We start from the raw sequence: 18,645 nt of genomic DNA on the forward strand, positions 1-18,645 counted from the left end.
ACTGCCTCCTAAAATGCAGCAATCCAACAGAAGATAATGAAGTTAGGACTCTTAACTTTTTTGAAAAAAATATTTTCTTGTCAGCAATCAAAGTGTTAGGGAGGTAAGTTTATATTGGGCAGAACCTAGAAAAAAGAGAAAATATGTTCTACATTCATTAGAGTGGGATCCTGAAAATAAAGCATCCAGTTGTTTGTCTTTCATGAAGTTAATGCCATGAAAACATACTGAAAGAGTGTTTCAACACACTGCTATACTAGTTCAAAAGAGATTATTATTTTATTAAGATGAGCTTTGTTTCCTTTTTATAAACTACTTTATTGCAGTATGATTGATATGTAAAAAGCTGGTCATGTTTAATGTATACAACTAGATGATTTGGGGCATAAGTATACACTTGTGAAACCATCACCACTATCAAGGCCTTCACCACCCAAAGGTTCCTCTGACTCCCTTTATTATTATTGTTTTTTTATTATTATTAATAGTTTATGGTAAGAACACTTAACATAATATCTTAGTAAATTTGCGTGCAATTATCCAGTTTTACCGGCACCATTTATTAAAGAGATTATACTTTCCCCATTTTGTGCTGTTGGAACCATTGTTGAAGATCCTTGACTGTAGTAAGCATGGGTTTATTTTTGGGCTCTCTCTCCTGTTATGTTGGTCTATGTGGCAGCTTTTATGCCAGTATCATACTGTTTTTATTACCACAGCTTTGTAATATAGTTTGAAATCAGGAAGTGTGATGCCTCCAGCTTTGTCTTCCTTCCTCAAGACTGTTTTGACTATTGGGGGGTCTTTTGTAATTCCGTATGAATTGTAGGATTGTTTTTTCTACTTCTGTGAATAATGCCTTTGGAATTTTGGTAGGAATTGTATTGAATTGGTAGATTGCTTTGGGTTTTATCGACATTTTAACAATATTAATTCTTCCAATCCATGAACATGGGATATCCTTCTATTTATTTATTTGTTTATTATTTTAGTTTATTCTTTAGTTTCTTTAATCAATGCTTTACAGTTGTCAGTATACAGATCTATGACCTCCTTGGTTAAATTATTCCAAAGTATTTACTGAATAATCATTATTAGTATATAGAAATGCAACTGATTTTATATTGTTGATTTTTATCATGCAATTTTACTGAATTTATTATTAGTTCTAACAGTTTTTTGGTGGTATCTTTAGAGTTTTCTATATATAGGATCATGTCATCTGCCGAAAGAGACAATTTTACTTCTTCCTCTCCAATTTGGATGCCTTTTATTTCTGTTTCTTGTCCAATTGCTCTGGCTAGTACTTCCAGTACTATGTTAAATAAAAATGGCAAGAATGGACATCTTTGTCTTGTTTTGGTCTTAGAGGAAAGGCTTTTAGCTTTTTACTGTTGACTATGATGTTAATGGTGGGCTTGTCATATATGGCCTTTATGGTGATGATATACATTCCTTGTATACCTAATTTGTTGAGAGTTTTTATCATGAATTGTGTTAAATGCTTTTGCAGCATCTACTGAGAAAATATGATGTTTATCCTTCATTCTGTTAATGTGGTATATTACATTTATTGATTTGCATAGGTAGTACCATTCTTGCATCCCAGGGATAAATCCACTTGGATATGCTGTATGAACATTTTAATATACTGTTGATTCAATTTGCTAGCATTTTGTTGAGGATTTTTGCATCTATATTTGTCAGGGATGTTGGCCTGCACTTTTCTTTTCTTGAAGTATCCAAATCAGGCAGCTTTGGTATTAGGGTAATGCTGGCCTCCAAATGAGTCTGGAAACGTTCCCTTCTCTTTAATTTTTTGGAAAAGTGTGAGCAGCATTGATATTAGTTCTTATATATTTGGTAGAATTCACTAGTGAAACATCTGATCTTGGTTTTTTTCTTTGTTGGGAAATTTTAAATTATTGATTCAATCTTGATCTGTCCAGATTTTCTATTACTTCATGATTCAGTCTTGGTAGCCTGTGTATTTCTAGGAATTTACACATTTCTTCTAGGTTATCCAATTTGTTGCTACATAATTGTTTATCATAATCTCTTACAATTCTTTGTATTTCTGTGGAATCAATTGTAGTGTCTCCTGTTTCATTTACAATTGTATTTATTTGAGTCTTCTCTCTCTCTTTTTTTTTTTAGTTAGTCTAGCTAAAGGTCTGGCAATTTTGTTTATCTTTTCATGAAACCAACTAATTTTTTGTTGTTCTTTTCTGTTGTTTTTCTAGTTTCTATTCCATTTATTTGTTTTCATCTTCATTATTTCCTTCCTTCTTTAACTTTGGGCTTAGTTTGTTCTTCTGGTTCTAGTTTCTTGAGGTGTAAAGTTTGGTTGTTTTTTTTTAGGTCTTTCTTTTTTTCTTAATGTAGGCATTTATTGCTATTAACTTTTCTCTTAAAACTGCTTTTGCAGCATGTCATAAGTTTTTGTATGTTATTTTCATTTGTCTCAAGATATTTTAAAATTTTCCTTTGATTTCTTCTTTGATCCATTGGTTGTTCAGGAATGTGTTGTTTAGTTTTAATATATATGTGAATTTTCTAATTTTACTCCTATTATTGCTTCCTATTATTATTGCACATATCATGTGGGTGAAAAAGATACTCGATATGATTTCAGTCTTAAAGTTAAGACCAGTTTTATGGCTTAACATATGATCTATCCTGGAGAATGTTCTGTGTATACTTGAGAATATATATTCTGATGCTATCAGATGGCATGCTTTGTATATGTCTATAGTCCACCATAAGTGGTGCTGTAGGCTTTATTAATTCTTTTTAATTGTTTTTTCTTTTTGTAACTCTGACTAGATAATTTCAAATGATCTGTCCTTGAGTTCACTGATCTTTTCTTCTGCATGCTCTAGTCTGTTGTTTAGTCTCTCTAATGGATTTGTAGTTCATTCATTATATTCTTCAGCTCCAGGATTTCTGTTTGGTTCTTTTTTTACGGTATCTTTTTATGAAACTTCTCATTTTACTCATGTATTATTTTCCTGATTTTGTTGAGTTGTCTATCTGTTTTCTTTTTTAGCTAACTGAGCTTCTTTAAGATGATTATTTTGAATTCTTTTTCAGGCAATTAATAAATCTCCATTTCTTTGGGGTCAGCTACTGGAGTTTATTTTGTTCCTTTGGTAATATCATATTTCTTTGAGTCTTCATGTTCCTTGAAACCTTGTATTCCTGTCTTCACATTTGAAGAAGCAGTCACTTTTCTCCAGGTTTTACTGACTAGCTTCAGGGAGAAAGGTCTTCATGAGTCAGCCTTGCCAGAGATACTGGGGGTCTCTTAGATTCTTTCTATGGATGTACTTGCTCCATTCCTCTTGTTCCCTGTGAAGAAGTCTTAGACTCTGTGCCTTCTCTTTTTTTTTTTTTTTTTTTTTTGCAGTACACGGGCCTCTCACTGTTGTGGCCTCTCCCGTTGCGGAGCACAGGCTCCGGACGCGCAGGCTCAGCGGCCATGGCTCACGGGCCCAGCCGCTCCGTGGCATGTGGGATCTTCCCGGACTGGGGCACGAACCCGTGTCCCCTGCCTCGGCAGGCAGACTCTCAACCACTGCACCACCAGGGAAGCCCTGTGCCTTCTTGTGATCCCACAAAGCCAGGCCAGGTGTTGAGAGCCTCCTATTTATTTTCTCTAGGGCAGTACCCTGAAGTGTTTGTTCAGCATTGTGCCCCTTTTCCCAATCCAGCAGATTCAGCTGGATGCCAATATCTGTGTGCTGTCTGTGGGAGCTCGCATGCATTGTCTGCAGGGGAGCATGGCGTGTTGGCTACAAGAGGGGACTGCATGGAGCACTGCATGGTGCACAGTGGCTAATCATGGGGTCTGCAGGTGGGGGTCCTACTGGGTTCATGGTCAGGGCTTTTATTAGAGTCTGTAATCTAGTTAGTAGGATCTGCTGCTGGTGGTTGATATCTGTATACTGGTTTCTGTGAGCTCCTACCCTTTTTCTCTACTCTTTGCTGTCCCCAGATTATTTAGCTATTTCAATCCTCTCAATGTTCTGGGTGTGGAGAGATGGAAATGGGACTCTTGGACACCTTCCTGCAAGGCTGGGGAGCCAAGTGTTCACTTTGTTTTCGCTTTTCCCTATGGGAGAAGTTGCAGGCCGAGGTGAATCTCTCTTGGTCTGAGCTGTGTTGCTGTGTTGCCTTGGGAGAGAGGTGACATGGGTAAAATGAAACTGTTCTTCTTATCCTCTTCAGTGCTTCTGTTCTTTGATGTTTTTGCTCCACGTGGTTACTGGAACCTCTCAGTTGTTCTCCCAGGCTTTCGTAAAGGTATTCTCATTATTGTTATTGTTAAAATCAGTATTTCTTTAGGGGTATGACATATGGAACTTCCTATTTCATCATCTCACTGATGTCCAGAAGAGATCATTCTTTATTTCAGTAGGTCTCAAATATCCAGTGATATTTCATAGAACATTAAAGTTATTTAAATAACCTCACCTTTTAATTGACTCAGTGACAAAGTTAGTGAAAACTTCTATAGGATATGAATAGGGTGACATTAGATTTAGGTAGAATCAAGAGGCTGCATGTGAGTATCAGACATCAGAGCAGGCAATGTTTTGAGTTTAGATGAGCTTGAAGAATCTGAGTCTTAAAAGTCAACAAACAAGTAAAAATCCAGAGGCTAGGATAGTTTGGGGAATGGCTGTGGAGAGCAGGAACTGGGGTGAACTTATTCCTACAATAGAGGATGTTTTCTGACATGAAATCACAGCCAGAACACCTAAAATTACTAGTTTCTTCTTGTAATACTTATAGGTGTATAGATTTCAAATTTAATCAACTTTTCCTATCATTACAATGCTGGAAACAGGTTAACTGTCCCTATCACATCTACTAATTGCATTTGAGCAATCAAAGAAAAATTCTCTTGCCCTCAGTGTCTCTTCTTAATGATGATGTCACATTGGAGGGACATTTTCAAAAAGGTTTTAATTGGTCAATTATTGTTATGAAAATTGGAGTGGAATGTTTGTACTAAATTAGTGAGCCAAAGAGGACATGGTAAAAATGGCAAATGAAATAAGGAGGTATATTTAGATGTAAATGAATCCTTGTCTGATGGGCAAGCCCATGGTTGGGATTATCGTCTCACCAAAAAAATTATGCATTGGATAAAGAAAATGTTAAATTTGGCATTTGTAAAATTCATTTCTTTTTAAAAATTTGTTTCCATCTAAAAGAGAAAAATGGAGATACTCAGTAGAGAAGTAGAAAAATAGGAAGGAAATAGAGGCATGAAAGGAAGAATTCTTCTGAATAATTTTAAGATATTTAAACAATTTTCTATAAGATCTATTTCTAGTTTATATTTTACATTATATCATATAATATGTGAATGTTACACAGTACTATTTTTTCTTTTTGTATAATTGTTTTAATATTATTTTTCTTTCCATAATGATATTCTCTCCCTAAGTTGGCCTAGAGCTGTAGCTTTTAAAATTTTATCCTGGCTACTTTAGATCCCCTAATATTTATCATAACATGATATAGTACAACCATCAGTGTAAGATTATATCTATACACAATACACACACACAATATACATATACCTCTCTATATATGTAAATGTATATGATTGTGCACTCTGAAGATCAATGATTTTCAGTGTGTATATTTGTGTGTAAAGACTCACACATGCACACACATTCTGAAGTTCACTATATGATTTCATTTTATGTTAAAGGTTCTACAGAGAGCTTTCATTTTATACTAACTAGTTCTCCAATTATGACATTATGCTCAAACCTTGAAAGGCTTCCTCTCTTACTGTATTTTAAGAAAGGATCCTTAGAGCCTCATATTCTCCACCTTTTCTTCAAAGTCTGTAGATTATCTTGACTTCTGTTGCCTGAAGACATATCTAAAGGAAACCTTAAAAATGCCATGTCAGATTTCAATGGTGGGAAATGGCTGGAAGTTATAATCAACAGGAAGATGGAATTTTACTTTTAAAATGAATAATTAAAATTTAGAATTCTCTTTGATACGTTAGTATTAAGGTTAATTAGATTGTATGACTTACAGTGAGGCATAACGAAAACAGTATTGAATTAGGTGTTATAAGACCTTAATACTTGTTTGAGCTTCACCATTTAATAGCTTAATGACCTTGGGCAAGACAGTCTCAGCCTCACTCACCATCAGTTGAAATGTGTGGTTAACAATATCTTTACTGCCCACCTTTTTATAGTGTTGTCAAGATGAGATAATATATGTGAAAATATTTTGTAAACAATGAAGTGCTAAATGAAAATGACAATTGTAAAGAACTGTTAATATGTGCCAGACACTGTATTAAGCATTCATATCATTCTTACAGCAGTTTTATGAGATAAACAATGTTAATATTCCAGTTTTACACATCAGGAGGGTGAGGCTTACAGTACATAGGACACCTGAGTGAGCTCACACCATTAGTGAATGGGAAGGGCAAGATTTGAATACAGATTTGGCTGACGCTAGAATCAATGCTCATAATTTCACAATTTTTGTCACTGCCCTGAATAATAATTGCTTTATAGAATGATACATGAACTGGGTGAGGCAGTAAAAGCACAGTTGTCTTTATCATCACATATGAATTCCAAATGTGAAAACAAAATACTAATTATTTTTTCCTAAAAACAGAATATCATGGAGTTCTAACCATCTAAATGTGTTTTTCCTTTAGAATTTAATTGTCTTGGATCCACTCACAGTGACTGAGGAGGAAACAAGACCATCCCTAGAGAAACGCCTCGAAGCCATTATCAGTGGGGCTGCTCTGTTGGCTGACTCTTCATGCACGAGGGATTTCCATCGGGAGCGAATTATCGCAGAATGCAATGCCATTCGCCAGGCTCTCCAGGACCTGCTTTCAGAGTACATGAACAATGTAGGTAACTGGTTTTCCCCCACCCCGTCCATTGGGTATGTGCTGAGGTTCTTTCGGTGTACAAAATCTGATAAATTACAAATGAGTACCTGATTTTACATGGATTGGCCTTTTGGGTGCACTCTGCGTGGGTTGCTCCCAGAGTGCAGCAAGGAGACAGGAGTTTCTAGGGATGGAATTCAACCAGAAGGTTATTTATACATGATTGTTTTGCTTGAGACAGTATCTAAATACTAGTTGAAGAAGGCAGTCAGGATTGGAGAAAGGAAACTGGAGTTGCGCATCAGTTTAAAGGATAAAAAGAAGACAAAGAAAAGGGCAGGTTGCTCCGGATTATGTTGGTGAATAACAAAGTTAGAATTTAGATGGTATTGGGATAAAGTCAATGCTGTAGGGATCGGGGGCCATTTTTGAAGGTGTAATTTGGATCGCTTTTAACCTTTTTCAAATGTGACAATGTCATAGATTTTTTGCAATTTTAGCCATCTCTCAGGAATGTTAGAAACAATGTCTAAATTTAGACAAATGCAAAAGTATTTGTTTCAAGGTCCTTTTGATATAATTTCATATATATATATTTATGATATATTCTTTTTGTATATATATCTACATCCATCTATGGAGTATCTATGACTACTCTTACATTCAAAACTTAGTTATATTTTTAAAATAAGGAAGACATTGTCAGTTATATATTGATCATGAATATTGACTCCTTAAATAATAGAGGTAAAAAAAAGAAAAATTTATAATGGGAATATTTTGTTCATCTGCTTTATTATAAATGGAATAATTCAAGAGTTATGAGGGTATATTTTGAAAATGATTAGTTACAAAGCATACGATTTTTTAGGTGTGAGATTGAAGAGTTAGGATTTTTCAGTATAAGTAATTTATGTGAATAATTCAAATGTGCTAAAATTAGTGAGTTTTAGGCTTCTGCAACACATTTGATGTATCTCCACACTCTTAATATTTGATGACTTTGGCTTCTGACCAAAAATCTCTTGCCTGTCAAGAAATCACAGTTGTAAAGCAGATTTTGTTAATAAGAGGACCATATTAGTAATGTCATGTCCTGCTTCTGAAGCTGGAATATCACAATTTTTAGCATATAATATATTTTTAAAGATTTTTAAAGAGAATTCATGAGTTACAAGAAACTCAGAAGGTAATATTCTGTTGGAATTCCTTCTCCCCTGATCTGTAAACTATTCAAATTAGTAGTTTCATTTTATAGATAAAATATGGTAAAGTTATACATAAGTTTATTTTATCTATAAATTATACATAAATTTACTTTATTAAATATAAAGAAAGTTATTCTATTCTTTTAAATACAAACATAACAGATGCACATGCACACACTCACCCACATACATAGGCAGGGATGGCCACGTAATTGGGGAGCCCAGTGCCCAGTGCAAAATGAAAATGTAAGGCCTGTTCAAAAGCCGGGAAAAAAAGAAAGTTTTTTCCTTTTTTTTTACAGTCTTTATTGACCCAAGAAAGGTTATTTTTATTTGCTATTTAATGTTTGGTTGTTTGGTTCTCTAGGGTATAGGGATACTTTTGGACTTTTGGGAGCACATAGACCCTCACAGATTTCTTTAGCCTTACCCCGTAACCCCCACCCATCCTGCCTTGTACCAAGGGCCCCACCAGGAATGGAGGGTGGCGCAATTGCTGGGTTGTGGAGCAGGTGGCTGAGGACCTGTCCCTTGAAGGCACTGGGAGGCAGGACTGCATGTTAAGTCTAGGGCGTATGCTTTATTGCCCCATCAGACTTCACTTATCTACACAAATTGAAAGGTAAAATTGTTAAGACTTTCAAAACTGTGATAGCAGAGCATTAAAAGCCAAACACAGGGCTCCTTTCTGAGCATGCTGCCTTTTGCCCAGTGGCAGGACGCTGAAGTTGCTCTTGTACGTAGTAAACATATACCATATAAAAATAATGGTGATTTTATGGCTTTCTTCAACTTTGGGTTAAAAACTGTTCATACAAAGGGTGAAGTGATGGGCACATTCTGCCCTGGGTGCAATCATTAAGAAGATGCATTGCCTCTAGAAATTTATAAAAAATAATAAAGCCAACTAAAAGTTGGTCTGCACCAGCAATTCTCTAAGTCAGTGATAATGTTTTTCATAAATTCGTTTTTTCTCTAAATCCTAAATAATTGCTGTAGTTATTGTTGAGTTTTAATAACATATGTGTATGTATGATTCAAATTAACACATTTTTATGACTATCCTTCGGTAAACATTATATTCTTTATGGATTTAAACAGCAGATTCAGAATAAACAATGATGACAGTGATTGTAAAGACAGAGAACTAGAGTTACTTTAATTCTGTTATTTCATGTGATCACTTGGAATTTTAATTTAAATTTTAAAATTATAACAATGAAACAGTGTGAATTGCAGGGGGTAATATTTTTGTTAGGTAAATATAAATTTCATACATGAAATATTTCATTCAATTTGAATAGTAACTTTGAAATTTGTTTTCCTTCTGAAAATTGTCAATTGCTTTAAAGAACAAATCAGGAAAATAATGATTATCACTGAAAAGTAATTTTGTCATATAGAGGACGGGGGTATTTAAAAAGTATCTGGGTATCAAATATGCTAAGTGAGGCACTGAAAATATGTATGCACTTTTGTACATTTACTGCTTTTTTTCTTAATGAGGTTTTAATCTGATGTTCAGTTTCAAGGCCCATTTGTCAAGTATACAAAACTTATTTATGTTACTAATATCCTTCTGTTAGATATTTTGGTTTATAAAAGGTAAGTTCTGTGTTAGAAGAGTGAAGTGGAAAGACTCTTCCGTCTATAATATCCAAATAATTGAGATCAAAGGTAAGTAGCTTTTATTTAGCTTGTCCAGATAATTATTTTAATTTTAATTTTTTAAGGGTAGACTTAATTGTAGGAATTCAAATATTTCTCACTTATTTAATTGATTAGATTGCACTACTCTTCATGCCTGATGGAGACTTTCTTCTTCCTTCCTCTCTCCCCCATGTTTCCTCTTCTCTCCTTCCGGCAAAGGAGTACAAACATCCCCTGAAATCTCTCTCCCTCATGGCCCTTTCCCCTTTATAACTCTCATTCCTGGTGGAATTCCTGTGTTGCCTTCTCCACTGGTCAGAAGCTCTAGGAGAGCGAGGGCTGTGTCCCTGGCCCTGCCACTGAGCCTTTCAGGTAGCAGGTGCTCAGTAATTACTATTTGGATACAGGTAAATTGAATTAGCACTTGCTGCTTCTCAGTTTTTAAAATTAAAATGGCAATGTGCCTGAAGCAATTAATTTGTAATTATTTATTTATATGATAACTGTGGAGAAAATGTAGGGAGGGTTAATAGTGAGAACAGGAATACAAGAAAGAGCGAGCACAGAGGTGAGAAAACTTGTTCTGTGGGTGATCTAAAAATATTTATATATTGCTTTTTCCCAGGGTATAATGTTAAGTACTTGTTGAGGAAGGCATTTTTCTTCAGGGAATGAAAGACTTACCGTGTGTGTGGGTAATGTCTGGTGACCTGCCCTCATGTTGGTGTAGAGATGAGAGCAGGAGTTAAGTTATACAGCGGTGGTTCACAGGATCAGAAACCCATTTATATATTAACATTTTATTGATAAGTACAACCTATTAATAAACAAAAATATGCATTTATATCATTATGAAAAGCACTCGAAAAGCAGTATAATAGTTCCTTTTTATATAAAAGTGCAGAATTTTAGGCTTAATGTGACTATCTGACCAAGCCAATGAATATTGGAATTAAAAAGCAGGAACCAATCTGGAAAAACTGTGGGGTGGGTGTATTATCAGAACACATTTCCAGGTTTCTTTTTACTCTAGGTTTCTATCACCAATAGTGCTTCTCTATAACTGTTTCTTCAGCTTTAACGGAAGGGAATGTACTTCCCTGAAACTAGCTGAACTCAAAACTTTCTCAGTTTGCTCAAAAATTTTAGGACAACTCTCATACTTAAGTCCTCAACTTCCTAGTTTAAGGAATGTTGTGTCTCATTTGGTGGGCCTGATTTGCTTTTCAGATTAGTTTGGAGCTTTTGTTATTGACCTATGTTGATCAAGTAAATGCTTAAATGTAATTCAGATGCAGTAAAGATAACCAGGAGAAGTTAAAGCACAATTAACTCTCATCAGGATCTGTGGATCTTTTATGTGAATGTGACTTAAAGGCTTTAAATTTTGCAACTTTATTGAGTCCAGAGCAGTTCAGTAGTGGGGAATAAATGCAGTTTATGTTGTTCTCAGGCTCAGTTCACATGACCAGTTTGAGTCTAAATAACTTCCTTAACAGATCAGCAAGTCACGATCATTTTTTGACTGAAGCTCTAGGTTCAATAAGTTCAATGTCTTGTCACGTTAGTAAGAAATTAGCAGGATGTGAGTCCAGATGGGTCTATAACAAGTAAAACAGACAACCACCTAACCATATGATCATATATGTTTGCTCTAATATTTTCATTCTAAATATACATATATATTAGTTTAAATATATATATGTTTTCTATTGCTGCTGTAATGAATTATCACAAACTTAGTGGTTTAAAAGCAACAGAATAATTATTTTACAACTGTGTAAGCCAGGAGTCTGACACAGGTGTCAATAGGTTGGAAATGAAAGTGTCAGTAGGGCTGCATTCTTTTCTGGAGGCTGTAGGGAGGAATCTATTTCTTTGCCTTTTCCAGTTTCTGGAGGTCACCCACATTCCCTGGCTCAATGCCTTCTTCCTCCATCTTCAAACACAGCAGTGTCACACTGTTCTAACCTTGCTTCTGTCCTCACGTCTCTTTCTCCGACCACAGTCAGGAAAAGTTTTCCACTTTTTAGGACTCATGTGATTAGATAGGGCCCACCAATATTATTCAGGATAATCATCCCACCTTAATTACTTGTGCAAAAGTTCCTTTTGCTATGTAATGTAACAGTCACAGGTTCTGGGAATTTGGATATGGGCATCTTTGGGAGGCTTATGGCCATATACCTAGTACTAGTCTTCCCTAGTCTCTTCTGTGGAATCATTATCAATCTTTACGTTTCAAATCCATTGTAGTTAGTATCCTTTACTCACTTTATGTTCTGTGATGGCAGATCACGTCTGTTTTATGTACTGTTTTATCCCCAATCCTAGGCACAATGCCTGGCATTTTAGAAAAGGCTAAATTGTAGTTTTGAATGAAAGAATGAATAAAATTATTACATATTGTATATAGCAAGTAATGGAGAAAAAGCTTCTCCGATATTAAATGGAATGGGTTTCAAGCACCTACTAAATTTATATAATAGACTGCCTGTTGTAATAAAAGGTTTTATTTTGCAAAGCATAGGTCTCTTCTAAAAATCCATGTGAATATTCAGCAACAAAATTTTCTCATCACAGTCTCTTCACTTGAGCTACCTCTCGCTATGGTTTGAAACAGGATTTTTATTCATTGAAAAAATATACTCCAGGGAACATTCAGAATCAGAGAAAGTTTAACTTTTGTCTTTTAAAACTTAGAAGTATATTTTTCTAAGATATTTCTGCTGCTTTTGTTATGCCTCCAGGATTGGTTAGGTCTAGTCCATCTTCTCTGATGTACAATATAGTTAAGAAATTCTTCATGTAGATGGGGTGGAACAACGAGGCTCTCTGAAAAAGGAAGGATCTTAGAGGGGAATCAGTTATTTTTAAATGGTGGTTTCTCTATAATTGGTGAAAATAGAGTTGGAGATGGGTGGCCATCATGCTTTAGTACTAAGAATCAGCAGACATGAATTTTTCCTGGGGCTGGGTTGAAATCATGTCAATGTTAACTTTGGATGTGTTGTTGAAGAGAGAGGAACTTCAGGTGATGTATAATTATTACTGAAGATAACACTCAGGTTGGTATTTTACTATAGGGGGATGTTAGAGGGCTGAAGGAGAGATGGCATTGCTAGAGTAAATGAGTCAGGCCTGGCCTGCATGAAAGGACCAATTGGTATTTGTAGACCTCACTTGCCCAATATTTTCTTTTGGTGTTTTATGTGAAAGCGTATTGTTGGTCCTCATTATATATTTGTTGAGTGAATAAAAAGCAAATGGATTGGCTTTTGTCATTCAGAGACCAATTTCATTTGTATGTCTTGGGTTTAATGCATTCCCAGTCTTGGGGAATTATAAGGATCCAATGAAGAAAACAAAGAGATGTTATGGGGTTTTCTTGCATATAAGGCCTCCACCTCTCTCTTGAAAATCCATTTTGAAATTAATTTCAGCCTTATTTCTCATGATGTTGGGCTGAAGCTGTTAGGATGATCTATATGCAAATGACTATTCAAATACTAGAGACAGGTTAGAATTAAAATTCTAAAAAGGTACAGGCAGCTTCCAAATCTATTTCCTTTTCTCCATTTCTTTGTTCATTCATTTGTTCCTTCCTTCCTTCATGGACTGCATATTAGAACTGATCCATTATTGGATCAGGTACACTGTATTAGACGCTTTACATTTTTATATTCTTAAATTTGTCAATTACACCATAGTGGTGGCTGATTTTTGAGTGGTTGATTATGTTGGAGACCCTGTGTTTTAGTTTATAGATCTGAATTTTACAGCCTCAGTTAATGAAGAAGTAAAGAGGAGGAAGATAAGTAAATAGTATCCAGTACAGGTTTGTACAATATTAGATATGCCAAAATCAGAGAGATGAACCAAACTCAGATTAGAACATGATATCGAGAATCTAAAAAAGAATGGGTATATGTATATGTATAACTGAGTCATTTTGCTGTACACCTGAAACAAACACAACATTGTAAATCAACTCTACTCCAATAAAAGTTTTTTAAAAAAGAACATGAGATTGAAATCTAAGAACATATAAAGGAATTATCAAAATCAAGGAGACTGGAGACAGATTTTGAAGCTGAGATATAGGAACCAAGAATTCAACAATTAGGGAGCTGAGAGAAATAATAAATGGTGGGGGGTCTGGTTAAATGGGCAAAAATTGGTTTTTTCTTCCTTGCTTTCTTTTCTGTGCCTGTTTTAAGGACTAGATAGTGGGCAGGTATCTAGTCTATCAATTGTTTTGGAAATAAGGTGGTAAAATACTATTGTTTCAGCTGATTTGGGGTCTAATCTTATTCCTCTCCTAAAGGTTCCTGAGTTCCTTCGAGGACTGATTATTAAATAATTACTCTGAGTCTTTCTTAACAAGCTAAATGGTGCTAGTAATGATCACTTTGGGATTTAAAAGGAGCTTATGCAGTGCTCATCGGGGAAAAGGAGGCATCTAGATTCCTCTTTTGAGGGAATGAACCTTTTCACGGATCTCTTATTTGTGATCTAATGTTCTAATTTCTCTTAAAAGTAAAAGTTAATCGAGAGAGCCCTGCAGAGATGCAGGCTACATGAATACATGATTACTGAATTAATAAGAAAAGCTAAAATAACAAAGGTGGGCAGCTATAATTATTTCTAAAAAGGGGAAGGGGGACTAGCTGGATAGAACCAGAACACAGGAAGAGAAAAAGGTAATTTGTGTAAAATCAAAATAACTAGAAATTAATAGAGGATATCCTAAAGCGGCAAGACAGTCTGTGCCGAGAACAGTAACAGGTGAAAGTCCCTAAAGGTTATATCCTCTAGGCCAGACAGCCTGAAGGCTGAGAGTCTTTTGTTTTCATCTTTTGCTTTCCAGCAGAGACAGTGATGATTTCTAATATTTGTGGTGCACGTTAGTCATTCACCTTGGAATTTTCTAAGTGATGAGAGTAGTCAAGATGTCTTTTGTTATGTTTGAGGTAACGCTTGGACCTAAGGATGGGGCCTAGTTGCCAGGAGAACCAACCATATAATTAGAGGATTGGAACTTTCAGTCCCACCTTGCAGAACCCCAGGGAAGGGAGAGGCGCTGGAGGTTGAGTTCAGTCACCGGTGGTCAATGATGTATTCAGTGATGCCTATGTAATGAAGCCTCCATAAAAACCTAAAAGGACAGGGTTCAGAGAGCTTCTGGATTGATGTGGATGTGGGGAGTCAGGAATAGTGGTGCACCTGGAGGGGCATGGAAGCTCTTCCCACATACCTTGCCCTGTGCACCTTTTCCATATGGCTGTTCTTGAGTTACAGCCTTTTATAATAAACTGGTAGTCTAGTAAGTAATAGTTTCTCTGAGCCTGTGAGTGGCTCTAGCAAATTAATTGAACCTGAGGATGGGGTAGTGGGAACCTGTGATTTATAGCCAGTTGGTCAGAAGTACAGGTAACAATCTGAACTTGTGACTGGCATTTGAAGTGGGGTGACCTGGGGGAGGCAGTTTTGTAGGACTGAACCCTTACCTGTGGAATCTGGTGCCGTCTCGAGGTAAATAGTGTCAGAACTGAGTTGAATTGTAGGACAGCCAGCTGGTGTTCTGAGAATTGCTTGGATTCCCACCCCACCCTCTGTGCCCCGCCATACCCTGCCACATTGGAATTTGTACTAGAACCTTTTATTGTTGAAACATATTCAATATTTCTTAATGAATTTGTAGGCAGGCTCTGAATAAAAAGTTATCATACCATTGTAAGTTTAGGATCAAAGGCCAGCTTGTAGCTTTATTTCTGTGCTAAAGTAGGTTTAGCAGGGTCAGACACAGATGAGCAACTTGTGTAGTTGATTTGCTTGGCTATTTGACTACACTTAATAATTAATTGGAGAAGACTGTTAGTGATCTACAAATTGCCCCACCCTATTTGGGTCCTTGTTTTAAAATCAGAAATTTTAATATGTTTTAAAGTCTTGTAACCATGATGAAAGAGCTTATTGAATTTTGACATGAATTTATTTGCTTGTTTTCTTCTGGGAGATAAATTGAAACTAGATTTGCCTTCATGTTTTCCTTAGAGATAACTATCACAGTTTGTATATGAGAAACTCAACTAAGGTTGTTGACTGACAAAAGTTTATTACTCCAGAATTGTTTGCTTTTATGTCCCAGAGTAGCTTTTAAGTATTTTAGTTTGATATTCCTATAAACTTGAAGTAAATCTCTAGTTGTCCTAGTGGATTTAGGTTATGAATATGATTCAGTGTGAGGGCATGGTACCTCATTTGCAAAATACTTTTCTTTCATTTACATATGGCAAGGCTATATCTGTAAACATTTTTATCTCCCTGTAAAAAGTTGTTTCCTATCTATGGTAGGCAGAACGGACGTCTGTGCTCATCCTTGGAACTCATGCATACTTTACACGGTACAAGGGATTTTGCAGATGTGATTCAGTACAGGGATTTGTGATGGAGTGATTTTCCTGGATTAAATGGGTGGGCTCAATCTAATCAATTAAGTTTTTAAACCCAGAGAACCTTCCTTGGCTGGATCAGAGAAAGATGTGATGGAAAAAGGAGAGATTCAAAGCATGAGAGTCAGTTTGCCATTGCTGGCTGTATGGTCAGGCCACTCAAGATGGCTGTTCTCTTGCTCTCTGTACATCCCCTTTGCGACCAGGGCCTGCTTCACCTATATCTTACCCACCTGACTGACCTTCCTACATACTTATTCCAGGCCCCAGCTGGTGATTGTTCTTATCAAAGTGGTGGTGAGGGGCGTGCCTGTCTGCTGCTTTCCCTGGTAATTAATGAGCCCACCTGACGTCAATTCCCCTATAACTGGCAATCCGCCCTTCCCCCCACCCTCCCGCAGTGAAGACTGACGCCATGTTTTGCTGGCCGTCTGCTGCACATGGTGGGGTGTCGCTCCAGGACCTTGCTTCACACAGGTAAGCTCCCCTATCCATTAAACTATTGATGTCTCTGTTGCTGACTCCAGGCTCTTCCTTTGGTCTTGAAGCTGGGCAAGTACAGGGCTTGTAGGCCTGTCGGGTGCAGCCCAACAATTGGCAGAGTCAGATAGGAGACTGAGGAAACTCCTGTGAGCACCAAGACGTGGGGAAATACAGGACGGGGAATGGAAAGTTACAGGGGCCTCCACTAACATGTGGGGCCCGAAAGTTGCAAGTGTAATCTCGGCGTGGCTGGCCACTAACATGTGGGGCTCCAGAGTTGCAGGGGTAATCCTGAAAGTTGCAGGGAAATCTGGGGTGGCTATCTAATGGGGGGCCTTGTGGTGGCTGTCCTTGATTCATGGGGCTGCCAAGAGATCTGGAGAACAGTGGCCTCTAACAGCTCTGCTATTGTATCAAAATGAGCCTTCTGTCATTGGTTAAGCTAGCTTTCTAAAGGAATTGTGCTTTTGAGATGTAAATGATCTACCTGGCCTCTCTGGACTTTAATCTTCCGTGATCTCTAGAAGTATAGGAGAAAAAAGAGCTTTTTGGTAAACTCTATAGAAATAATTATGTTTTGGGAATGTCTGTCTAAAGTAGTCCCTCCATATTTGGTAACTTGAAACTAAAGTTGAAAGAAGATAATTCATGGGTCATTTCAAATAGGATAAAATCTTGGAACATTAATTGCTGGGAGGGTCTAAGTTTATCTACCTCTACCTGCTTAAGAGAGGAAGACTAAAGCATTGTTTTCCAATCAGGAAATGCACAATTACTTGCTTCTTGGTTTTTGCCAGAGATTAAGGTTTTCAAGGGTTAAGATTATAATCAGTCATAATTCTTGTAACCAAGTTTCTTTATTGATTACATTGTGATCAGGTGTTTAACTGTGCCTTTTAAAGTTTTTGTCATTTATAGACAGTTACTGTTTTATTCTGATGCTTTTTTTGCAAAAATGCTTCATCTTCAAGAAGATTCATAGGAAGGACTTTTTGAGAAGTATAGGTCTCTGATAAATTACCACTGAACAGGGTAAGAAATTAAAGAATCCTAATGGAAAACCTGATGGCTTCGTAAAAAGTTAACAAAAGGATTGGTTACTGAGGGAACTGGTGGATACGGTAATAATGTTTATGGGGTTTGTCCGGAATGTCACTGGTTTTGATCTGTGTTTTCCAGGTAGAGGGAAACCCTTCTGCACAAGTTAGTTATGACACACAGCAATTTGGTAAACTACACCTGTGGGTAGAATTGAAGCATTTTTTTCTTTTCTCTCTTCCTGGTTCCTCCAGAAATTGGAGACTCTTGGGCTTTGAGCAGCCTTAGCAGGTGAATGGGAAAGACTGTCTCCTGTCAGGTGCAGGAATCTTGATATTTTGGGGACCTCTGGAAGAGAGAAATCCACTGGGGTGGAGCCTGATAGCAGGCCTTTGGCATGGCTTTCCCGTCCTTGAGAGGCCTTTTGAGAATTCAGTCTGACACTTCTGAGGAGTTCCACCACGGTCAATTTGGAGGAGCCTGTATGGTCAATTGACCAGACTTGTTCTGCAAACAAATTAGTCTTGATTTGACTTGTTTGGTGGAGATGAGGGTAATTTTAGAGAGAACAATATTATGTTTCAGTGGATGTTAAATTCTAGTTCTATTCATTGAGGTCTGTATTTATGAAAGTTACTGTTTTAGTCATACTTTTGCCCTCATATTCTGGATAGAAAGAAAATTATCTAGTGAAATGGTCACAGAGTATAATGACTTATGAAATGTCACACTGCTTGCTTTAAGTCTGCTGCTAAAAGCACATGTACTATGCTTGTATGACAATTGGGTATAAGTGATAAAATGTATAGCCTATAAGGTGTTTCCCCATTAGTATCCCTCTCAGCATATTCACAAGATCTGAGTAGTTTTCCCCCAGTGTGAATGACTAGGCAAATATAAAGGAGGCCTA

General features: G+C 36.7%; 1 protein-coding gene across 1 annotated transcript in view; it reads left to right on the forward strand.

The window, feature by feature from the left end:
* The window catches only part of CTNNA3 (catenin alpha 3), a 1,620,647-nt gene that overhangs the window by 446,304 nt on the left and 1,155,698 nt on the right, over positions 1-18,645 (forward strand). The window contains exon 7 of the mRNA XM_082854158.1: positions 6,716-6,919. Coding sequence (XP_082710284.1) covers positions 6,716-6,919 — 204 coding nt within the window. The remainder of the gene's footprint in view (positions 1-6,715; positions 6,920-18,645) is intronic.

This window comes from Leucopleurus acutus (assembly GCF_964270905.1).
Source record: "Leucopleurus acutus genome assembly, chromosome: 14".
Lineage (NCBI taxonomy): Eukaryota > Metazoa > Chordata > Mammalia > Artiodactyla > Delphinidae > Leucopleurus > Leucopleurus acutus.